Source organism: Triticum aestivum, chromosome 3D (assembly GCF_018294505.1).
Source record: "Triticum aestivum cultivar Chinese Spring chromosome 3D, IWGSC CS RefSeq v2.1, whole genome shotgun sequence".
Classification (NCBI taxonomy): Eukaryota; Viridiplantae; Streptophyta; class Magnoliopsida; order Poales; family Poaceae; genus Triticum; species Triticum aestivum.
In genome coordinates, this window is record NC_057802.1 from 328403903 (window position 1) to 328428624 (window position 24722).

A 24722-nucleotide genomic window follows, 5' to 3' on the forward strand; every position below is an offset into this window, starting at 1 on the left:
GCATCGTCAGTAACCTCAAGAGATTGGTTTAGCGATTGCTAAGGCGCAACATCGTGCATGTTTGTAGTCAGATCATCAAAGTCGTCTCCACCAAATCGATAGTTATCATCTCATCGAAAGATCGGGACACCCTCGCCTCTATCAAGTGGTATCAGTTTTCAGGTTGCTCGGTGAGAATTTCCAGTTTTCCCTAGATTAGATTTATTTTCTTACCTATTGTCCAAGAAAAAGCCACAAAAAAGTTAGATCTATTCATCCTTTTGTCCAAGCCAGTCTGAGCCTTTGCAATTTTCTTTTCATTGTCACAATCATAGTTGAGGTCGTTCACATCTTCGCTTGATCCAATCTGCATCTTATCTAGTTTGTCTTGGAAAGAGGGAGAGAAAAAAGTCAGAGAGAAAAAAGAGAGAAAGAAAAAGAAAAAAGTGTGAGGAAAAAAGAGAGAAGAAAAAAAAACAAAATTCGGATCTATCTAGACTCAATCTCGTAGTTGAATTCGGATTGGAATCTGTTTTGTGCACTGTTCAGTAAAATAGGCGTAACTTCCTCATACGAAGTCCGTTTTGGCTCCGCGAGTACTGAAATGAAAGCTAGCGACGAGTCACCTCTAAATAGTTGCAGAGGCTAGTTCAATATTTGACACCTCAAAATCATCTTCTAAATAGGTCTTTTTGCCCTCCGAAGTTCGCGGACACAACTTATTCCAGTTTTTCAGGCCAGTTTTGGAATTCTTTGACTCCTCATATCAATTCAGAATTGAGTGATTATTTTTGCATTGGAAAGCTTGAGTTAGTAGCATTCTTTTAAAAAAGTTATCAGAAAATTGGCTCAAACTTTTCAAGAGGAAAGTTGGAGAGAGAGTTGTTGTATATCCTGCTTGGCAGTTGTTTTTCATCATTATCTTTACTGCCGTTGTGATCTTCACTTATATCTTGCTGTCCAGAGCTACTTAGTATCCTTCATTGATGCTAGTTGTGCTATGCCGTGACCTCATTAGTGTTCTAGACTCGCATCTCTAGTCCGGTCTAGCCTAGGACCAGCACAGTATCGTCGTTGAGCGTTTATTCAACATTGCATCTCTGAATTGATTATTGCTAGTATTTTGCTACCATATATAGCCAACCCAGCTCCACATATTTCTGCATCGTGTATACGTACATTCCCCTGGCAATCGCTTTACACAATCTTCAGAGTTATTTGACACCGCTGGTTGCCTGTCACCACCTGCTGCTTGGTAAGAACTTGTAAGATATTGATATTTGCTTTACTGTGAGCGCTTTACCACCACATCCTAGTAGTTCATAGAAACATTATTCTTGAATTTTGTTTCTTGTTTCTACTAATCATGACAGGATCTAGAGTCAATTCATGGGGTTTGTCGATCGTGGGAGACGTGCCATCACCTATGCAAATACCACTCACGAGAGGTGCACAAACATCCAAATGCACATGATCAGGTTAATGTTTCTATACCACCATTTAATGGCCGTTTTAGACCTGCTTTATATATTGAATGGGAGTTTGACATATATAATATATTTGCTTCCAATAATTTTGATGTACGTAAAAAAAGTTAAGGTTGCGGTTGGTTCTTTCACTGGTTATGTTGTAGTTTGGTGGAGTGAATATTGTCGGTTACACCCTAATGATATACCTACTACTTGGGATGATTTGAAACTTGCCATGCGACATACATTCGTTCCCGCTTATTATACTCGTGACATGATTACAAAGTTGCAACATTTAAAACAAGGTAGTGACACCGTAACGAAATATTATGATACTTTACAAACTACCTTGCTGCATTCCTCTTTAGAAGAAAGTGAAGAAGATTTTATGGATAGATTTTGGGGAGGATTAAATCGTGACATTCAGGAGATACTAATTCATGAAGAGTGTTATCCTATGGACCATTTGTTTCATCTTGCTTGCAAAGCTGAACAGGAAATAAAACGACGTGTTGCCCACAAGGAGAACAAGCGCGAGATGCACATTCCAAGAGTTGATACGGTTGTCCCTTCAACTACTAGGCATACTATGACAACCACATCCGTTGTTGTGAGGACTACATCACCTCCACCATGTGACACATCATCATCGAGAGTGCCTACATCATCTGAGTTGATCATAAGAGGTAATGACAAAGGTACTAATCTTCCACCTCCACATGAATATGATGAATGTCTTGTCAATTTAAGTGCACCATGCGGTGAGCTACCCACTACTTTGATCACACCAGCTACTTTAGAGGACTACGTTGATGATTTGACTTTGCCATGTGATCAAACAATTTTGAGTGAACCCATTGAATTAACTATCGATGCAAAAGAATCAAGTGAATCAGGGAATAAATCAGATTTGGATCAAATATGTTTGAAAATAATTGTGCCAATGTTTAATCATTTTGATATGACCTCTAATCTTGGTGATGGTTCATCAATGTTGGGATGGTTTAATGATAAGCATTGTTAATCTTTTGATATGAATAAGAGCTTCACTTATATGTGCAAACTGAGTTGCAATATTTTCATGCCTTTGACTTCTTGTGAAAATATATTGGCTTTACATTTTACGACTTTTGAAGGGTGCTCTTGTATAACTGTGTCACATGTGCACCAAATGAGATCGGTAAAAACGGATGACATATACATATACAACGTGTACACCTTGTCTCTTTTGTTAGCCAGATTTCAGATTAAGCAACGCCGAGGACGGCTTTGTTTTCAAGAAGGGGAGGATGATGAGGACATGACTACCTTGGATATGACCAAAAATATTGCATACATGCATATTTGTCAGGTGATTTCTAGTGCAAACTATTCAATAATCTATTTATGTTATCCAGAACAAAAATACTTCACACACTTTTATGTTTTGTCTAATTGCATGTGTATGGGACATTTGTACAATCCACATATGAAGATAAGGGAAAAGGAGAAGTTTAGGTTCTGTTCAAAAAGTCCTCTCACGTCACTTTTGGGCCAAGAGAAGATAGAGTCCAAGTCTCTCACGTTCTGGATTCAGATTCGGACTGCACAGACATACCTGACTCAAAACGCCAACAACTTTTTCATACGGACTCCGAATTGGGTGATTCTTTTTTTGTTGGAAAGTAGATTTCGTCCTCTTTCCAACCAAATTGGATTCACCTTTAAATTCGTCCAGAGCATTGAGATATGGACGAAACAATCTGACGCTGCAGCAGAATCCGAGTCAAACAACAAGTCCAAAGGTGTTGCATCACCTCCACTTGGGCCCATGAGTCTTGTACGACCTAGGGTTGGTTTTAGGCTGCCTTGGGACGTCCTCCCACCTCCTTGGCCGCCACCCCTTGCTCCTATATAAGTAGATCCATCTAGTAGCTTTTTCCTTGGGATTTGTTTAGTTAAAAGTTAGCCATTGCAACTTCGTGTACTTCGTTTGTGTCCAATGACCAGACCAAGACCGCTTACGGATCCCCACCATTATCAATACTTCATATATATTTGCAATATTCAGATTGCTTTATCATATTCTTGCTTGTTCTTCGATTGCTTGCAGGAATAGACCTTCGTGGTCAGGCTGACCGTGCTTCCGGCATCGTCAGTAACCTCAGGAGATTGGTTTAGCGATTGCTATGGCGCAACGTCGTGCACGTTTGTAGTCGGACCGTCAAAGTCGTCTCCACCAAATCGATAGTTATCATCTCATCGAAATATCGGGACACCCTCGCCTCTATCACCTGCAGTCGACATAGCTAAAACTCCAGGTGGTTAAACCGAATCACACAGAACAAGGGAGCACCTTGCTCTGATACCAATTGAAAGTGCTAGTTATCGACTAGAGGGGGGTGAATAGGCGATTTTTATGAAAGTCTTCAAAACACGGGGGCTTTGAAGACAAACAGTAGAGATAAGCCTATTGATATGCAGCGGAAGGTAGACTACACTAAACAAGCCATAGTCAAGTAAGCAATGAAGTGAAAGCATGAAGACTATTGGCAGCTAGGTAGTATGGATCAGGATGGAAGATAGTATGAAGCCAAACAACAACAGTCTTCACACAGTGAAGACAATCAGATCATGCAAGAAGGCAATGACTTCACGAAGACAAACTCTAAGTAAAGAGAGGTAAGGGATAGAACCAATTGCTTGGTGAGGACAAGGATTTGTTGGACCAGTTCCAGTTGTTGTGACAACTGTATGTCTGGTTAGGGAGGCTGAGATTTAACTCAGAAGACCGCGTCTTCACCTTATTCCCCTTGAGCTAAGGCGCTTAGTCCTCGCCCAATCACTCTGGTAAGTCTTCAAGGTAGACTTCCAAACCTTCACAGACTTCGTTCATTGGCAATCCACAATGACTCTTGGATGCTCAGAACGTGACGCCTAACCGGCTGGACGATTCACAGTCCTCAAGTGTAAAAAATCTTCAGATCACGCGGAAGTGATGCCTAACACTCTTTGGCTCTGGGTGTTTTGGGCTTTGTCCTCGCAAGGATCTCTCTCTCAAATGCTTTTGAGGTGGGTTGCTCTCAAACGAAAAAAGGTGTGCACTAACTCTGAGCAGCCACCAATTTATGGTGTAGGGCGTGGACTATTTATAGCCAGGAGGCAACCCGACCTGATTTGTCCGAAATGACCCTGGGTCACTAAGGAATTGACACGTGTCCAACGGTCAGATTTCAAACACACGCGGCAGCTTGACTTGGGCTACAAGTAAAGCTGACTCATCCATCTCTGGATAAGATTTGCTCTCATTGTCTTCGCTCGAAGACATAGGATTTGGTTGAGCATCACATCAGTCACTCTGACTTTATTCACTTGGACCCCACTTAACAGTACGGTGGTTCCTATAACTCAACAAAGAAGAAAAAGAAACTACGAAACAACTATGTCTTCGTACTCCATAGTCTTCACGTGAATGCCTTCTCATGTCATAGTCTTCAATGTGAATATCTTCACAGACCACCATTGTCTTCAATGTCTTCACACATTTTTAGGGGTCATCTCTGGTAGGTAAACCGAATCAATATGGAACTACTACCTGTGTTATCCTGCGATTCTCACAAACACATTAGTCTCTCAACCAAGTTTGTCGTCAATACTCCAAAACCAACTAAGGGTGGCACTAGATGCACTTACATAAACACTTTTAAGAAAAAACTGGAAATGAAATAAATGGAAAAACACTGAAAACAAAAAAAAGGAATTTGCAACCAAAAAACGAATGACGGAAAAACGAAAGAGAAAAAACAAAGCCAGAACCACGTTTTTTCCTTGTGCTTCTCACGGAGGAAATCCGTGCCTCCACAAGAGGCAAATCTATGCTTCTCGTGGAAGCACATTTTTCCCCTTTTCAAGAAGCGCAGTTGTGTTTCTCTCGAAAACAAATTTGTGCCTCAATGGGAAGCAAATCTATGCGTCTTGTAGAAGCATGGTTTTCTTTTCGAAAAGCACAATTGCGCTTCATGCGAAAGCAAATCTGTGCCTCCACAAGAAACAAACCTATACTACATGTGCAAGCATAATTTTTTTTCTGAGAATCACAGTTGTATTTCTCGCGGAAGCAAATTTGTGCCTCCAAGAGAAGCAGATGTTTTTTCTTTGGAAACAAATTTGTGCCTATGTGCTTCTCGTGGAAGCAGATTTTTTTTCTCCTCTTCTCACGGAAGTAGATTTGTGCTTCTTGTGAAAGAAAAAATCATACATAAATTTTTTGCATTTTTTCTCTCCTAAATCTAGGAAAACCCATGCAAAAACCAATTAAAGCCAAAACACCCATCTAAAATCAGAAAGCTCATGCAGAAAAAAAAAATCCAAAGTAAGCGCCAGCACGCGACATGTGACGGCGGCTGAACGCACGCTCCCAAGACACCAAAGGTGACCCTTGAATATCACCGCAAGGGGTAGCATCGAGTTAGTTGTGCTCTCGGAACATTCTGAGTCAAAATGTCCACCAAAAGCACAAGCATAGCTCGGGCGGGCCGGCCATTTAACATTGCAAGCGTTGATGCTAACCGAGCCAATGATATAGGGTTTCTTGTCGATTTTCTCCAAAAGAAACATTTGTACTCCCGTCGTTCACTTTTATAAGACATTTCAGACAGCTGACATTGAACTGTTTTGGCTGATGTCTGTAATTGTCTACAACGTCTTATAGAAGTGAACAGAGGGAGTAGCAGATTTTAGATAAAAAATGTAAAATGAAAAACATGGATGTTTTAAAGACTTGTGTTAAATACTTTTCAAATGTTCTAAATTTTTAAAATAATACTTTTAAGAGTCCAGGAACATATTTTGAAAACTTGAGAAAATATTTAAAAATGTTTGTGAACATTTTTTGTAATTGTGCAAATATTTTTTCTAAATTCCTAGCATTTTTTGAAAAAGTGTGAACATCTTTAAGAAAATTGAACATTACTAAAAAGATGAATAGTTCTAAAATTTTGCATATATTTTTTGTAAAAGAAATAACAACCTTAAAAGGGATAAACCTTAAGGAAAACAACACTCAAAAAGAAACAAAAGAAGGACCAAGAAAACAGGGAATCAGATCAGAACCTAGGTACATGGGTCGGCCCAGTTCAGTCCCTTGCCTGGCCTCTACGTGGCATCGCCAATTTCGCGCAACACACTTGAAATAGTAAATTCCCTAAAAAAAACTTCAAATAGTAAATTGATCCAAAAAAACAAAAAAATTGAAATAGTAAATAGCAGGGCCGCAAACTGTACACTTGTCCCTCGCGCGGTGTGTTTTCAGCTAGACCATGGTCTCTTTCTGTTATTTATTTATTAATTCGGAAATTTTCTTATTTCCAATTCTAGAAAAGAAAATTGTAATTAGTTTTAAAAGTGAGAGAAATTATGTTACAGAAAACGAACAAAATTGCTTGGGAGTGCTTCAGGCCATTTGCATGGTAGCATTGCGCACTCCGGGGACATGCTAATAATTGTTGAAAATGACTGAAACTTCTACTATGTCTTTATTAAGTTAGAGGTTAAATAGGACCCAGATTCACGGTGTTATCGCCGAGAGGGACTCTCTAGACTCTAGAGTAATTGCAAAACTTAAAGATTGCTAACATTTTCGAAATAGACTTCCATGGAGTGGGGCATTTCAGGACCCGGGCTCAGATGAGCCCGGGCAAAATAAAAAAAACACAAAAAAATAGGAAACAAATCAAAAAATCCGAATCTTTTTTCCAAGCAAGATGCTTGTGTGCGTGATGTTCGTGCAAAAATTGATGGAGTTTGGACATTCAAGGAGCGTGCAACAAGATAAAATTTGGCTCTGTGAGTAAGGATACTGTTCTGGCCGAATTTCTCTTTTTTGCCACGAGCTGCACATATGTCCAAATGAGATGAAATTTTGCACGCACATCATGCAAACAAACATCTTCCCAGCAAAAAAAATCAAATTTTTTGATTAATTTTTCTATTTTTAATAGCGGTACAGTTCATCGGGTCCACTAAGCCCGGGCACCGGAGTCAACACAACATGTCAAAAAGCGGAAAGAAAGTCAAATATGACCACTAAAAGATGAGTAGTCAACTGCTAGCAGGTGAAGCAAACTACCGGAAAACATCCTAAAGACCATATACTGGCAGCCGGTCCATGTCGTCTTGCTGTAAAAAGTGCTAAAATTCAAACACAAGGTCAGAAGCATATTGCTGGTCGTTAGACATCTTGTTATGGATAGTCCATAAGATACATGTCATCGCTGTGAATACCAACCAAAAGAGACACCTCCACCTATCGGTAATCGCCCAGCTCCGACGCCTGCCACTCAGCCTCTGAACCTTACAAACATATACTCCCTCCGTCCCATAATATAAGAACGTTTTTGACATTAGTGTAATGTCAAAAACGTTCTTATATTATGGGACGGAGGGAGTAATTTCAAAGGAACCAGGCTGCAGGATAGTTGAAGAAGATATGGGTCTCGGATTCAGACACCACAGAAAGAGGACAATGGCCAATAACGGCTGACTCATAACGGCAAGCTCATTTGTTAGCCAATTTTAGCGGAGGGGTTGCGTTGTGCTGTTTTATCCGGGTCTCATTACCGGCCTGCACCCCGAGCCTAGCTGAACATAATACAGTAGTAATGATTCTGTGTTTTCCTATATAATAAATAAACAAATAATGGGTAATTCTAAGCAAAGCGAAAGCGCAGGTTACAAAACCAAATGCCGGTACATCGACATCTTCGCGACATTTGCACACTGTGAGAAGACAGACCTAGATAATGGAAATGCACGCTACAAACCAAAATTTGGCTGCATCGCCCTGTATAAGCCATTTGTGTTCTATTAGATCAGACCTGTTTTAACTTAGACAAGTGCTTCACAAGTAAAAGTGGCTCATCGTGGGCATCCGTTGACTCGAACAGATCTTCCTTTTAGCGCAAAGTTTACGCCTACTTGTTATAACCTGCCTGTGGAAATCAAGGAGTTTGTGGTTAGCAAAGGAAAACCATAGCATAGGAATTTATACCAAAAGATGGGGTCAAATATATTTTTACATGGGGTTTCCCGTGATTGGTCAGATACTACCAGGCATAGTTCTCTTAAGAACTTGCTTTCCCAGGTATATATCCAAGTAACCCTGCAAGGCAAGATTTTGTAGATTGTTTAGCCGAGTATAACAAAACTAATCCCTCCGATCCATATTACTTGTCGCTCAAATGGACGTATTTCAATGCTAGATACATCCATAATATGGATCGGAGGGAGTAGCATTCTTGCTATAAACAAGAAGAGCATAGGCCTACCACCTGAACGAGTTGTTCTACGCTCTGAGATTCCTCTGCAAAAAACCTAAAGATGGCTGCTTCTGTACGAGGCACCTTTGGGCCCAATGTCAAGGCCACTTTATCCACGGCTTTCCTCGCTATAATTTTGTGGACCTCACGAGATAAGAGGCCTTCTTCCCACAGAGGCCTTAAGATATTTTTTATGAATTCGCCGAGGGCACATTTGAATGCTGTGATACTTTCTTCATCAGTACTTAGTTTTGGTGGCCCACTATGTGAATCACAGATCCGCGAACCATTTGCAATCTCACTTTCGTAAATTCCTCCACTAAATTCATTCTTTTCAGATTGTTTAAACTGTTTTTCCTGCACAGCAGTCCCACTAAAGGCTGAAAAGCACTGACTTGTATCCTCCCCAGTTGCCTGATTAATCGCTTCCTTTGCACTATGTGAATCAGAGATCCGTGACCCATTTGCAACCGTTCTTGTGCAACTTCCTCCGTCAAATTCATTCTTCTCTGGTTGCTTAAACTGTTTTTCCGGCACAGCAGTCCCACTAAAGGCTGAAATGCTCTGACTAGTATCCTGCCCAGTTGCCTGATTAACCGCTCCCTTTGCACTATGTGAATCAGAGATCCGTGAACCATTTGCAACCGTTCTTGCGCAAATTCCTCCGACAAATTCATTCTTCTCTGGTTGCTTAAACTGTTCTTCCTGCACAGCAGGCCCACTAAAGGCGGAAAAGCTCTGACTAGTATCCTGCCCAGTTGCCTGATTAACCGCTCCCTTTGCACTATGTGAATCAGAGATCCGTGAACCTTTTGCAACCGTTCTTGCGCAAATTCCTCCGACAAATTCATTCTTCTCTGGTTGCTTAAACTGTTCTTCCTGCACAGCAGGCCCACTAAAGGCAGAAAGGCTCGGACAAGCATCATGTGGTTCCGAACCATGCCCAGTTACTTGATTAATCACTTCTTGAGATTCCTCGAATTCTTCTTCATCTGCGATCATACTAGGCAAACAATTTAAGTCTGGTATTGTAAAACGTGGGGTGCAATCAGCTGGTCTAGCAACATCAGGTATTTTTATGCCAACATCAGATAGGCAGGAAATCTGTCGATTTGATGTCACTTCAAGAACTCCAGGTGGCTGATAATCTTCCTTTGTTCCTTTATCCTTTTCAGAGTCTGCCAGAGATAAAGACACTTGCCTCTTTCTTCTGCAATTCATGGTATCTTGTTGGATGTCTCTGCAATCACCTCCACTGGAACAAATTTTTATGACTCTGCAGTCAGTTCCACTGGAGCAATTGACAGACTTCTTTCCTTTCTCCAATTCTAAAGTAGTTTTACTGCACTGATTGGAACACTCTGACCCACAGACCTTCACATTACCATCATCAGGAGAGCAAACTGCAAGACTTTTTTGATCCAGCAGTGTTGGACCTGTTATCAAACTGGGCATTTGTTCAAACCATTTGGCACCATCGCCTTGTGCTGCTTTCCTTTTAATTTGACAGCCGATGCCCATTTTATATTTTCTCCCATCATCCAAATGATTGCCAGTCTCGTGCTGAGAAACATTCTGATACACACTACTATCAGGATAAGTAGCTGCTTGATCTAACTTACTAATATCTGCCCAGTTGTTCCGTCTAGTTTGTTTCTTGCTAGTATCAGAACAACTGTTCTGACTAGTTTGTATCATGCCATTTGGATGAACAGTTGATGGTAGACAGCATGGAAGTTTATTCTCTTCCTTTTGCTGCATGATTTCACCTGGATGTGGTTCTTGCGAAACCTCCAGATTGCACTTCAGCCCTTGCTTGGCTGAGCTTTTGTTGTAGTTTGTACCACGGAGGCATCTGAAGGGCTGCTCTGTATTTATCATTGCTCTTCCCTCACCACAGTTTTGTACTCCATCAAGCGGCGTTGCACCTCTACATTTTTGGGAATTCTCCAATTCAGTATCATTTTCAGCCGCACTTTCTGAGTTCCCAGAAGCACTCTCAGATGCATTGACATTTTCATCATCACTTTCTGAGCTACAAGAAGAAGCAGACCATTCATGCCTCGCAGTACTTGTTTGATCTAGTTTTTTAGCTTCAGCACTACTTTCCTTCCTTAATCTTCTTCTTCTCCAAATATCTAGACATTCACGAAGTAATTCAGAATGAGAAGTATTATCAGCTTGCTTTGTATGCACGCCCTTCTCCATATGAGTGACTGAGAGATTCTGCAGGTTACGTGTCGAAACGTCTCCAGTTCTTGTGTTTCGAGGTCTTTTGGTACAACCAACGACACTTGGCTGCTTGTCAGATACTAATTTCATGTTGCTACTCCCTTTTGGCTCATTTGATGAAGCAATGGTTTTGCTGCTGTACTTGGGACATAACACATGTGAGTTTTCATTAGACTTTGTTGAGCCACAGCATGTAGCAGCAGCAGTCCGAATATTCTTCATTAGATAGCAGTTCCCTTCTGCTCCATTATGATCTACTTCATCGTTTGTTTTAGCATTTTTCTCCCAATTGTCATTTCTCATCGTATCAGAACCACTACGATGTACCTCATGATGCGGATGCTCATCCTGCTCACGAAGTGAACATAATCCTTTAGGGTGCCCCTCATAAATCATACGCTTCTTAGCTTTCTCTCCGGCCAGCTGACCTCCATACCTTTTGTATCTACTGTTCTCAGCTTCCTGTTCAAACGGTTGTTCTCCAGATCTTGTCTGCCGGCTGCTTCTACCATGTTTACCAACACAAGGCACACTGGAATTGTTTTTCTGAGAACTCCACCTTGCCGGTTTTGTTTTTGACCTCTTGCCATGATAAGCATTCCTGCAATTTCTAATGCCCAACCTATCATCAAAATCCTCACGGAGTGAAAGCTCAAGTTGCCTAGGATGGATAGTGCGCAGTTTTTTTGAATTTTTTATAGTGTGCAATTTCTTAAATGGCTTCTTGGTGTAAGCTTTCCTTTGTTCATCCCTATGACGCAACCGACTAGCTGAGGTGTGATAAGGATTATTGTCAGTGTAGAAACTGTCCATGTAAGCCCGATGCCGTGCTTCATCTATCTCAGAAAAATGGTCAACTGGAAAGTAAGATGGCAGATATTGGTCCGCTTGATAAGGTCCATTCTGAGTGCTACTTCCCCCGTTAAACTGACAAACCTTGCCAAGGGTTACCATATCATGAATATGTCCATCAGCCCCTTTTGCATAATCACAAACACAATCAAAGGATGGACTAGTCCTCTCAGTCCTGCAATATAAGAAATATAAATCATTAAAGGCCTCCCGATCGAGAAATTCAAAATAATTGGAATAGGAAAAACACAGGAATGAGACGTCACATACTACGGATTTTTAAAAGATGCCTTCCAATGATTCGTAAGAAAAATAAATGCATGACATTTTGAGGAATGAAAAGGGAGTGGAAAGTGGAAACGGATAGAGTGACAGCCAATTGAACTTCTAAAAAATTAAATGAGGTTTGATGTCATGTTGGTTTTCTTATGGAATCGAGGTCATAGGAAAAAATTACATAAGAAGTTTGACAACCCCAATCATAAGATCCAAAGGGCCCTTATCGGAAAACCAGTTTTAAAGCTTGGAGAGTACTCCAAAACTAGATGATACCCCACACGTTGCTGCGGGGATTGCTTCCAATACATTCAATGAGATAAGTTATATGAATATGAATTTTTCGATTAATAATATAAGACTGAACCTGAAAATACATATGATTATGTGTAGTATAACTAAAAAAATATTGAATAGTAGCATAATATAATTAAAGCATTTGAGCCATTTTGCATGCATGGTTGCATGTTGAGGTGGGTCTTTTCCCATGCATGATTGAATGTTGAGATAAATATGTTAGTGGGGATCGCCTACTTAGTTGTATAGGATTCTTATGAAAAAAACCACAACAAAGGTCTAAATGGTACAAAATGCATCCATCTGAAAATTCCTGTAGCAGTTACCAAATATTCTACCTTATCTCTGAATCATGGAATTCCATCAAGAAAGATACGTGTAAAGCTGAATAACATGATGACCATGACAGGAAAAAGTTAACACACTAATCAAAATCATAACCTGTTGGGTATATGCACAGGGTACCTCAAGTTTGCACTGCTATGGGGTTGCTCCCTTGTTGCTTGTTCTCTTTGACGAAGGGTTAACTGCTGCCAATCATATTGCTCACTGCAGCTATATCCTCCCGAAATGAATCCAAAGGGCAGCCTATTTGAACCCATTAATTCCGCAGCTGATGAAATGAGATGACACCGGCAATGCTCACCCCTATATCATATAGATGAGACCGAGAAGTTGTTGTATTCTTACTTCCTGATGCAAAGCTTCCGGAAACCAAAAAAATGAGAAGGAATTCAGCTCAAAGGTGCTGCCAGTTAAAGTAAAGTCTGAATTTACCATAAGAGATAAAATTTGAGAAGTTAAACTGTATAAAACGGAGGCACCTACCAATAAGATCTTATCACCATATCTGATTCTGCATGATTTATGCTTCCATTAGCCCTTTCACACTTTGTGCTTTCTACCTAGCAACAATTACAACACAATCATTAGATGGTTTCCTGCAACGCATCGCCTGCTAGAACATATAGCAGATTAAATTGCAGGTCCCTTTCAAGGATTATACTTTCTGGGCCCTATTTCCAAAACTGAATCCTACACTATCAGCACCGGGAAACAGTTGGGGTGCAATTAAATAATGGAAGTGTCTGGTCAAAAAAGAAATTTCAGTAATGTGACTGCAAGATATCTATGATCTAAGAACAAATACATAGGCATCGCATAAAGCATGTGTAAGTTATGTTCCTAATTGCTTATTGTGCATTGCAAAATATTGTTGGAATTGTTATGATCGGATTTGCCGAAAGTAGACTGCAAGACGATTTTGTTAACGAGGTTCAGCGCGACTACGGGTGCTCCTCCCCACATATGAAATCAACATGATACACCGATGACAAAGGACAGCATCTCGACCACCACTCCACGCCCGGTTTGGTCATCCCTACCCCAGGCACCTAGACCGCCCCCCTTGTGATCTTGGGCCTGTTTGGATCACAGTCGGGAGCAGCCTTACCAAATTTTTGGTCGTTGACTGACTGGTTGGTGTATATTGGTTTGAAGCCAATTTTTTGGATACACGCCAAAGTTTTGGTTGGCCCTTCAGTTCTATGCTGGTTCGTTGGTGAGTCCATGGCGGTAAATCTTGCGCCAAAAAGTTGGCGAGCCGTGATTTGGCAAGGCAGACACGGGCAGCATCCAAACAGCCCCCTTGTATCTAGCCTACCAGCTTCGTCTTTTGGCTACCTCGCCGTGGCGTTACATATTCGGCTCGGGTTACATGCATTCAACTCGAACATCTAACTCTCCACATATGCCAAGTCCAACTGTAACCTTGTACACATATTCGACACCAATTCCAATGAACATCATACCAGTAATGTCTAAATACTGGCATCATGCTTAATTCTTTGATCATTCAACGAATATATGATCTTGTATCTGGCCTACCAGCTTCACGTTTTGGCTACCTCACCATGGCGTTACATATTAGGCCCCAGGTTGCATGCATTCAACTCAAACATCTAACTCTCAGTATATGCCTCTTCCATTCGGGACAACTCATGGCTCTGGCCTTTAGTCCCAAACAAGTTGGGGTAGGCTAAAGCCTTTAGTCCCAAACAAGTTGGGGTAGGCTAGAGGTGAAACCCATAAGATCTCGCAACCAACTCATGGCTCTGGCACATGGATAGCAAGCTTCCACGCACCCCTGTCCATAGCTAGCTCTTTGGTGATACTCCAATCCTTCAGGTCTCTCTTAACGGACTCCTCCCATGTCAAATTCGGTCTACCCCACCCTCTCTTGACATTCTCCGCACGCTTTAGCCGTCCGCTATGCACTGGAGCTTCTGAAGGCCTGCGCTGAATATGCCCAAACCATCTCAGACGATGTTGGACAAGCTTCTCTTCAATTGGTGCTACCCCAACTCTATCTCGTATACATCATTCCGGACTCGATCCTTCCTCGTGTGGCCACACATCCATCTCAACATACGCATCTCCGCCACACCTAACTGTTGAACATGTCGCCTTTTAGTCGGCCAACACTCAACGCTATACAACATTGCGGGTCGGACCGCCGTCCTGTAGAACTTGCCTTTTAGCTTTTGTGGCACTCTCTTGTCACAGAGAATGCCAGAAGCTTGGCACCACTTCATCCATCCGGCTTTGATTCGATGGTTCACATCTTCATCAATACCCCCATCCTCCTGCAGCATTGACCCCAAATACCGAAAGGTGTCCTTCCGAGGTACCACCTGGCCATCAAGGCTAACCTCCTCCTCCTCACACCTAGTAGTACTGAAACCGCACATCATGTACTCGGTTTTAGTTCTACTAAGCCTTTCGATTCCAAGGTTTATCTCCATAACTCTAACTTCCTATTTACCCCCGTCCGACTATCGTCAACTAGCACCACATCATCCGCAAAGAGCATGGATATCTCCTTGTATATCCCTTGTGACCTCATCCATCACCAATGCAAAAAGATAAGGGCTCAAAGCTGACCCCTGATGCAATCCTATCTTAATCGGGAAGTCATCGGTGTCGCCATCACTTGTTCGAACACTTTTCACAACATTATCGTACATGTCCTTGATGAGGGTAATGTACTTTGCTGGGACTTTGTGTTTCTCCAAGGCCCACCACATGACATTCTGCGGTATCTTATCATAGGCCTTCTCCAAGTCAATGAACACCATATGCAAGTCCTTCTTTTGCTCCCTATATCTCTCCATAAGTTGTCGTACCAAGAAAATGGCTTCCATGGTCGACCTCCCAGGCATGAAACCAAACTGATTTTTGGTCACGCTTGTCATTCTTCTTAAGCGGTGCTCAATGACTCTCTCCCATAGCTTCATTGTATGGCTCATCAGCTTAATTCCACGGTAAGTAGTAGAACTCTGAACATCCCCCTTGTTCTTGAAGATTGGTACTAATATACTCCGTCTCCATTCTTCTGGCATCTTGTTTGCCCGAAAAATGAGGTTGAAAAGCTTGGTTAGCCATACTATCTCTATGTCCCCGAGACCTTTCCACACCTCAATGGGGATACAATCAGGGCCCATCGCCTTGCCTCCTTTCATCCTTTTTAAAGCCTCCTTGACCTCAGACTCCTGGATTCGCCGCACAAAACGCATGCTGGTCTCATCAAAGGAGTCGTCCAGTTCAACGGTAGAACTCTCATTCTCCCCATTCTTCAAGGAGAGGGTCATTAAGGAGGGCCCTTGGGAGGAAGGAGGGGATGCGGACAATGTGTGGATGAAGATGGCGACTTGCATTCGTAAGGTGGCCTCGGAGGAGTTTGGAGTGTCCAGGGGAAGGAGAAGCGAAGATAAGGATACCTGGTGGTGGAATGATGATGTCCAGAAGGCGATTAAAGAGAAGAAAGATTGCTTCAGACGCCTATACCTGGATAGGAGTGCAGACAACATAGAGAAGTACAAGATGGCGAAGAAGGCCGCAAAGCGAGCTGTTGGTGAAGCGAGCTGTCGGGAATTAAATCAATGTAACCAAAATAGTAGAAATGGTCCTCAAAAGTCAGCTAGCAATACATGACAGATTTTCAATAAAAAGTCACACGTGCTGCAAAACAAATGACAAATCATAAACCGAAAGTAAAGAGATCAAAAGCTACTCTAGTGCTGCTCACATAAGCTTCATTACTATTGGGTTTCATTGTCATCGTATAGGTTGAGTTTAAACGTGTTTAATGTGATGGTAAGCACTATCAGAACATAAGTTCTGGGATTCTTTTTCGAGAAAACGCAAAAGACTTTTGCGTTTCATTGCATTGAAAAGATAGAAGTTTTTTACAATCCTCCTAAGAGGCCAAGATCATGCAAAAGCAGTAAAATCTAGTGTACATCCCAGGTGGTGGGTAGGATGTCTCGCAAGCCACGAGCACCAGCGCGTGCCCATTGCACAGCTTCATCCTTGATCCTGGAGACTAGGACAGGGACAAGGGGCTGGGCGCCGTCGAATATGAATTCATTGCGCTGCTTCCAGTTCTGGGATTCTTTTAGCTAACTCAATGCTCAAAATAAACTAAGTGAATAGGACCTAGCCAATGGTTTGCATAAGATACATTCCAATGTGTGTTCTGTAAATTGTCTGCATTGCAAACTAATATACACCGCAACAACTAAATGCATTATAACTGTTTTGTTTTGTGTGCAAAGGACTTTGTATAAACTATCTGGACTAACCGAATCACCTTTTTCCAAGACTTTGTGCTATTGCAACCATTTTTTAGACTACCAATCGTGTGATAGGGTTAAGTAAATTCAGTCATCCGTCTCAGAATGCTATTGAGACAATATTCACAATCAGTTCTAATCAGTAGTTCTACAACATTGTCCGGCTGAAAATTATCACTGCCTTGTTGATTGCATAAACAACATAGATGACGAGTTAAAGTTGGCTAAGTTACTCTCATAGTTCGCTGGTATTTTTTTTTTACTAGTTTAGCACACTGAAATTACTTCTAATAAACACACTGATCATACTGCGTTAATTAATATTTATGTAAACAACCATGATCCAAGTTCGCCACACGACAGAGAATTCACTTGAAACGTACTCTTTACAATAATAATATTTAACAGGCAATGGAGATTTAGATCCCCACTATTTTTACAAACACGGTAATAAATTAATCCATGAGCATTCCTATCAAGAATGCTCTAGTGAAAATCATGTTAATTTTCATCCAAAAAAGATATGAGCAGACCAGAATTGTGAAAATAGTTTGCACTTGTCAGAGAGAAGGGTAACACAATGAAGCGAATAATGGTTATGCAACTAACTAATCAGGAGTTAACATATTATACGCTCATAGCCTAATCAATTCAATTAAATTTCAAATTGGAAAAATAATATTATTTAGTATTCGTTTACTATGGCCGAAAGAATAATTAAGCACAACATAAATTATGTTCACACTTACAAGACTATGTTGCTGCACAACATTATATACCATGAAGTTTACTGAACAGAGGGAATAAACCTTCCTTTTCCTTCTTTATAATCAAGAAGAAAAGACGTTCAGTTAATAAAGAAATAATCAATTAAACTATGAAAGGCTATCGTGTGATCTTCACAAATAGGCTGTTTTTACAACAAACTATCCACAACGAAAGCATCACTATCTAAATATAAAAGCACAATTTTTATCCATCCGCAGGTAAGGATGCCATCCGAAATCTCATTTGGCCATCCATTTATCATTGACTGGGAGATTGGATTACAATCCGAGGAGCAAAGTTTATGTATCATTGTGTGAGTGAAGCATTATATTGGTTACTCTGCAAAGCTGATCCAATAGAACCATATTATGCTCCTTGTGCTCAAAATTCAAAAAAAAAAATTGTAGACCATTGGGTGATCTATCTAGGAGGTGCTTTGAAAACAAGCAGGAGTCACCAGCTGGAATAAAGAGGTGTCCTATCCCAACCAGCCCCCTAGTACATATATATGAGTTCAATGTTCATACCTGTCTCTTCCTTGCCCTAACTAAACAGATTCTGTCTTCTGCCACCACCATATACTAGCAAATAAACGACCAGCAGCGTCAGTGCCAGCGTTGTGTTGGCGGCAATTTCTCGTTCCTCTTCTGAGTTTCCACCTCACTCATCTACCGGAGGCAATTAAATCTGGCAGCACGAATGCTGGGAAGGTGAGTCTGGCAGTGGCGCAACCGGCCCTCAACTCCAGCCTGTAAACACACCTCACAGGGCCGAATCATGCCGGACCACCGCCATCGAACGCCTAGCCTTATACTCCAATATAAATTAGCACTACAAACTCAACGCCATGCACTCAGTCTCACAAGTAGAACAGTCAAGCGAGGGAAGCGTCGATATGCACAAAACGAGTTAGTTGAGCAACAGAAAGGGTGCTGCACCTTGTGACCACATTGCATTGCAAGCACAAAGAAAGCGTTTGCCAATATGTAACATCAATCAGCTACTGTTGTTTTGAAGTTATTAAAATTCCAATTGAGGCCAAACAGACATGACGACCGGATCTCAGGGGTGAAATATTTTTACCTTCACCCAGCAAAAGATGGCTGTGTCTGGAATTTTGCCCTGGCGTCAAGTCCTCACGCGTGACAAATTAACCTGCAAACAGTAAGATTAGAAATCAGAAGGAGTAGCAGGGCCTATTATCGCGACCCTACGTACAGCCCCACCATCTATTTTCAATGGTTCTAAGTCCTCGTTGACTCGAATTCGAACTCTTCTTTATTATATTGTCGGGAGTAGGTTCAAAGTAAGTCCTCTTAGGATCGAATTTGTGTCCGTACTTACTAGTCGGAATTTCTCTTCCGCATTTCCTTGGGAAAAAAACTCGAAATAGAACTCGGAACATAGAATGCAAAGGAGGAGATTTTACAGGAAATAATACATCAGAACGGCAAAAACAAATCGATCTTTTAGGGGGAAAAGAGCGGAAAGAACCGAAAATCTGGACACGTGGAGGGGGGTGTGGGGTGAAGAACGCGAAGAACTAGAGCGATCGGCGGCGCCATTGTTGCGCCGGAAAGTAAACCCTCAAAACCCTAACATCAGCATTGCGTCAAGAGTGATTAAGGAAAGACGGGGACGATCGCCCTTACCATCACAATGCAGCGCGCGCAATCTTTTCTGGGGGAGGAACCTTGGAGGGCGCTGCCGCCGACGGGGAGGACGAGAAGCAGGGGGTGGCGGCGGAGACCAACGAAGAGAGCAGGGAATCGAGCGAGCGCCGGGGATTAGCTCTGTGAGACCAAAGGGGGGGAGAGAGAGAAGACGTGCGGGAGGAAGGCGGTCGCGTGCGTCGACATTCGGGCCCCCCTTAGTCACGTCGCTACGCCGGGTCTCCGCGCAATTTTGCCCAACAAAAAAACAGTACCATGACCAAGAACTGGGCATTAGCCGGACGATCTGTCCGCCGACCGCTCCGAACGCAATTTTTATTGTAAAAAATAAGGTGGCTAAGAGCAACCATCAAAGCCTCCGGACTAAAGCCATCTTGCCCATGACGACACTATACAGCTCAGGGTGAACGTCGACCGACTTGCTCTCCCTAATGGTGGTTGTCACCTCCTTCACAACCTTGGTCATGTTGCGAAACACGGTCAACTCCCCCATCAAGCTAGCCCTCTTCCTCTACCTATCGAGCACATGAACGTGATTCACAGCATTCTCAGGAACATCAACGTTGATGTTGTCTGGCCACTATGGCATAGGCGAATCGAGTGGCTAACTAGAGCCCATGGCATGCTTGTTGGAAATATGCCCTAACGGCAATAATATTATATTATTATATTTCCATTTCCATATTTAAGAGTTTATATTTCATGTTATAATTGTTGTGACTTTGGAATATGTGATTCAGTGGAAAATTCATATGTACGTGTGGAATGATAAACGGTAAAGTATAGGTTTTCGGTCTTGTCTGTAAGACTGGTTTAAGTGTTGTTCATGATCATGTTTTCCGGATCTCAGTATATCATTAAGTGTAACGATAGTCCTGAAACAACATTGAGAGTATGACGTTAGAAGAACGATCATATTGAATCGACTCAATCTTGTTTGTTATACTTAAAGGTAATATCGTCTGAAATCAATTGTTATAACACAGAGTGTTAGCATGTGTTTTAGTTCCTCAGACCATGAGAGTATCATAGTCACTTCCTGCCGTACGGTGGAATTCGGGGTTGCTCAAACGTCATCAATAATAACATGGTGATCATAACGACAACTTACGGTTCATCGGAAAGTTTGACAAGGGACTAGATAGCTCGAGAGTGGGATTTGCCCCTCCGACAATGGAGAGATACTCTTAGGGCCCTTTCGGTGTGACAACATCCATCATAGTGGCCAGACACAGGTGACTATGTCATGGGGATACCGAATACTTCAACGAGAAAGAAGAACAAAATCAGCAATGGGATCAATGGTATAGTGAGCATGTGCATGACTCAGGAGGATACCGATCCGCCGCGGTTTTTGTAAAGTATTGTGAAGCGAAGGGGACATCACATAATAACCAAAGGTTCACTTGAATGTCATTCGTGTAATCGTAGGGAGCGATATGGATGTCCATGGTTCCGCTATCGGTCATTGAACAAAGGGATTTCGTTCATGTCTATGATTTACTGAACCTACGGGTCACAAGCTTAAGCTAATCACGATCTACTGAATATTAGTAGGACAAGAGTATTTATTTGTGGGATTGTTTTATTATTATTCAGATAGTTCCCAGAGGAACCGGAAGCATTTCGGGGTCACTGGAAGGGTTTCGGAGTTTATCGAGCAATACCGGGTATTACTGATAATTAATATATAGGTGGAAAATGTTTCAGGAGATGTTAAATTATATATAATATGCTCTAGTAATTGTTAGAGGGGTTTTATATTTAACTTAATATCAACGCGCATAAAAAGGCCAAGTGGTAGAGGGAGAATTGGGCCACCAAGGCCCGTAGAGGGGAGGCACCCCCTTTTCCCCTTATGGGAGGCTGAATTGGACAAGAGGGGGAATTCCTCCTCCCCCTAGGGCTAGCGTAAGGGGAGGGAAATCCTTCCCCTTGTGTGGCGCTGCCTCCTCCCCTCCCAACATATACATACTTGAGGTATTGGCAGTATTTGAAATACAAGTTTTGGGGCCTCCTCTAGTTCTAGTTCTAGTTGATCCTAGTTGATCAATTAGAGCTTGACCTTGATCCTCTAATTCTCATAATTAGAAGTCCGGTGTGGTTCTAATCTCCTCCCTCTAATTCTTCGGCAATGATTAGCTCTAGACAACGAAGCGCTGCCGGATCGTGAAGATTGTACGCTTGCAACCAAGTAGAGAGGTTCTACTAGGTTTCCCAAAAGTGGCATCATGAGCGGTTCTATGAGTAGATGCAGGTTTCGATCTAGATCACATGTGGATGTGAGGGTTTGATGTTCTTGTTATGCGTCCCTCGAGTGTTGCTTCAGTTCAGTTCATTGACGGCATGATGTAAGCTTTGTACAAGGTTCTGACAATTGATCGGCTCTGGCTGTCGACGATCTGCTAACAGTTCCTTGGGCTTCATCATAGTCAATAATAGTGAACTGTCGCGTACACAAGAGGGCGAGGAAGATGAACGATCTTCTAGGGGGTCATGCGTATTAGAAAAAGTTTAGTGTGGGGCTAGAGATTTTTAATTAAGTCTCATCCCTCACATGCACCCCCGAAAGTTAATCTAGCAACAAGACTTATCACCTTGATTGTGCATGTAGGTAGTTAGTATTATCCGAAAACCCTAGCAACCACGAAAATAAAATTTTCCAAACTGATTAGAGCACGTCTAACTTGGTTTTGCAGGTTTGCATATGATGTGGTATAGGACGTCTAACTTGGTTTTGCAGGTTTGCATATGATGTGGTATAACCTTGGTCATGACAATAGGTTTTGTACGTGATGGTTATATGTTGTAATGTTAAGTGGTCTGTGTGTCACGACATGATGGTTGGAGCCACGAGATTGCCACCTTAATGTAATGGACGTAGAGATAGCCTACAGGTTACACGGAGGCCCCGGAGCTTCACCAGGCGCAGGAGAACAAAATCGGTGCCACGGCGGTAGTTTTCAAAGTCGTCGCCACGGTAACATTTTCGGAGAAAACTTCATGAAGACCTCAGAGGACCATGGAGACGTTCTCGGTGCCCAGGGCTATACCATATCATGCTATTATGAATTTCCTGAGATGTTTGTCCCTTTGTTGCTTGCTCCCTTTGATTGCGCAGTAGTCAAATTATAAGGGTGGTCTCTCATAGCTAAAATCAAGATTAAAATGTGCTCTTCCCAGTGTTGCAACTATTTACAACACTTAGTGTTTCCGAGTACGTTATGTCCACATGAGTACAAATGGGATGAGAAGTGTAAAACCTAGATGGTCAGACCGTGTGAGATAACACTCGGTTGTCTTGAAGTTCTGGCAGAATCATTCTGAGCCCGGAGCATGAAGCATCAAAAGATGAACAAGAGTCATATGGGGATATGATTGGCAAAAGTCTGCCCACCAGTCAAATTTCTCGTCATCAGCGATGTCCACATCAATGGCTGGGAATAAGATCAGGATATTGAATCACTCACTAACAATTATGAGAGATATTGATTTGAGTGGGAGTGCACTTTATACTAAAATTTGTTTAATCACTAGTGCAAGTTTAATTATGAATTATGTCTAAAAGTGAATCTTGTGTTTATTGTTTTAGATCAATGGCTCTTAATAGTTTTAATTTAGCACCTTTGTCCGAGAAAGAAAAGTTTGCTGCAAATGGTGGAAACTATGAGGACTGGATCCACACTCTGAGATATGTTCTCAGAAGTGCTAAGAAAGAATATGTGTTGGATCAATCACTTGGTGAATACCCAATGTGTTTATCTCTCGCAAGAATGATTTTTAGTGTTATCAAAAGTGTAATGCTATCATGCATGGATCAAGTATTACTGAAATGTTATCAACAACTCGGTACCATCGAGATTGTCGAGGCACTGGAAGTTCTGTACCACAAAGATCCAGCTGAAGTTCATGAGATGACTGAAGCAATGGATGAGTGTAAGATAGCTAAAGTTGGTGAGGAAGTTGTCAGGCTTTCAGACTATTATGATAGTATTAATGCAATGGAAATTGATTTTTCCAAGACACCAGAGAATGATTTGATCCTTACTTCGCTTTATGAAGCGATGCTCAACACCAATGAAATCAGGATGCAAAACTAGCAAAAGTTGCTCGTGAACAAAATAGAAAGTTTCAAAAGGAAGTGCAACACCAAGAGGAACAAGGGTGGAGCTTCTTGCGAGACTATATGTTTCTACTGCAAAGAGAAAGGACACTGGAAAAGAAATTGCTTGAAGTATCTGGCGGATAAGAAGAATCCGTCTTCTGATAAAGGTATAAAAGTTATAAAAATTAATGTTATTGATATTCTACTCACCGAAAGTTCCGAGTCATGGGTATTTGATACCAGATCTGTTGCTAATATTTGCAACACGATGCAGGACTGCGGAATGTTCGGAAGCTGAGAAGAAATGAAGTTGTGATGCATGTCGGGAATGGTGATGGGATTGCTGCTCAAGCCGCCGGTGTCATGTCTTTAAGTTTACCTTCAGGATTGATATTAGAACTAACTAGCAGACTAAGGCATAGCCTAGTGGTGGAAAGGGGCTGATGCCTTCCCACGCACCCATGTTCAAGGCATGGTACTTGTAATTTCGGTTGTTGCACCAATTATACTGTAGGGGGCTCCCTTACAGTCTTTCTGTCAAAAAAAATTAGAACTAAGTAATTATTATTTCTTCCGAAGTTATGTAAGAACATTATCTTTGGATCATGTTTGATAAATGACGGTTATTCTTATAAATCGGAGAACAATGGTTACTCAATATATTATAAGGATGTGTTTTATGGATTTGCACCCATGATTGGTGGATTATTCATATTAGATCTTGAATGTGAAAAGGTTATCTATAACATTGATGCTAAACGTCTTAAGAAGACTGATAATACCACTTATATGTGGCACTGCTGTCTTGGTCATATCGGAAAGAAACGTATGCAAAAGCTTCATAAAGATGGAGTGCTAACATCATTTGATTTTGAATCATTTGACGCATGTGAAGCTTGTCTGATAGGTAAAATGACTAAAACGCTGTTCACTAGTCATCCAGAACGGGCACTTGAATTATTGGATATAATACATAGTGATTGATACGTCTACATCGTATCTACTTTTCCTAACACTTTTGCTCTTGTTTTGGACTCTAATTTGCATGATTTGAATGAAACTAACCAGACTGACGCTGTTTTCAACACAACTACCATGGTGTTGTTTTTGTGCGGAAATAAAAGTTCTCGGAATTGGACGAA

The 24722-nt window shown here is 41.6% G+C and overlaps 1 protein-coding gene across 7 annotated transcripts; it reads right to left on the minus strand.

Annotated features, from left to right (window-relative positions):
- Window positions 1-7972: 7972 nt before the first annotated feature.
- Window positions 7973-19696, minus strand: LOC123078684 (uncharacterized). 7 transcript variants are annotated; one of them, XM_044501270.1, is made up of 7 exons: window positions 19455-19696; window positions 18886-18957; window positions 13229-13301; window positions 12842-13104; window positions 8756-12002; window positions 8504-8586; window positions 7973-8416 (listed from the first exon to the last, which is right to left on the minus strand). In XM_044501270.1, exons 4-6 carry the CDS (start codon window positions 13000-13002, stop codon window positions 8524-8526), a joined length of 3471 nt encoding a protein of 1156 aa, XP_044357205.1. In that variant the 5' UTR covers window positions 13003-13104; window positions 13229-13301; window positions 18886-18957; window positions 19455-19696; the 3' UTR covers window positions 7973-8416; window positions 8504-8523. The 7 variants fall into 7 exon arrangements, with proteins under 7 accessions (XP_044357205.1, XP_044357204.1, XP_044357203.1 ...); XM_044501269.1 differs by having other exon boundaries at window positions 12842-13093; window positions 13229-13305; XM_044501268.1 differs by having other exon boundaries at window positions 13229-13305; window positions 19455-19695.
- Window positions 19697-24722: the final 5026 nt, after the last annotated feature.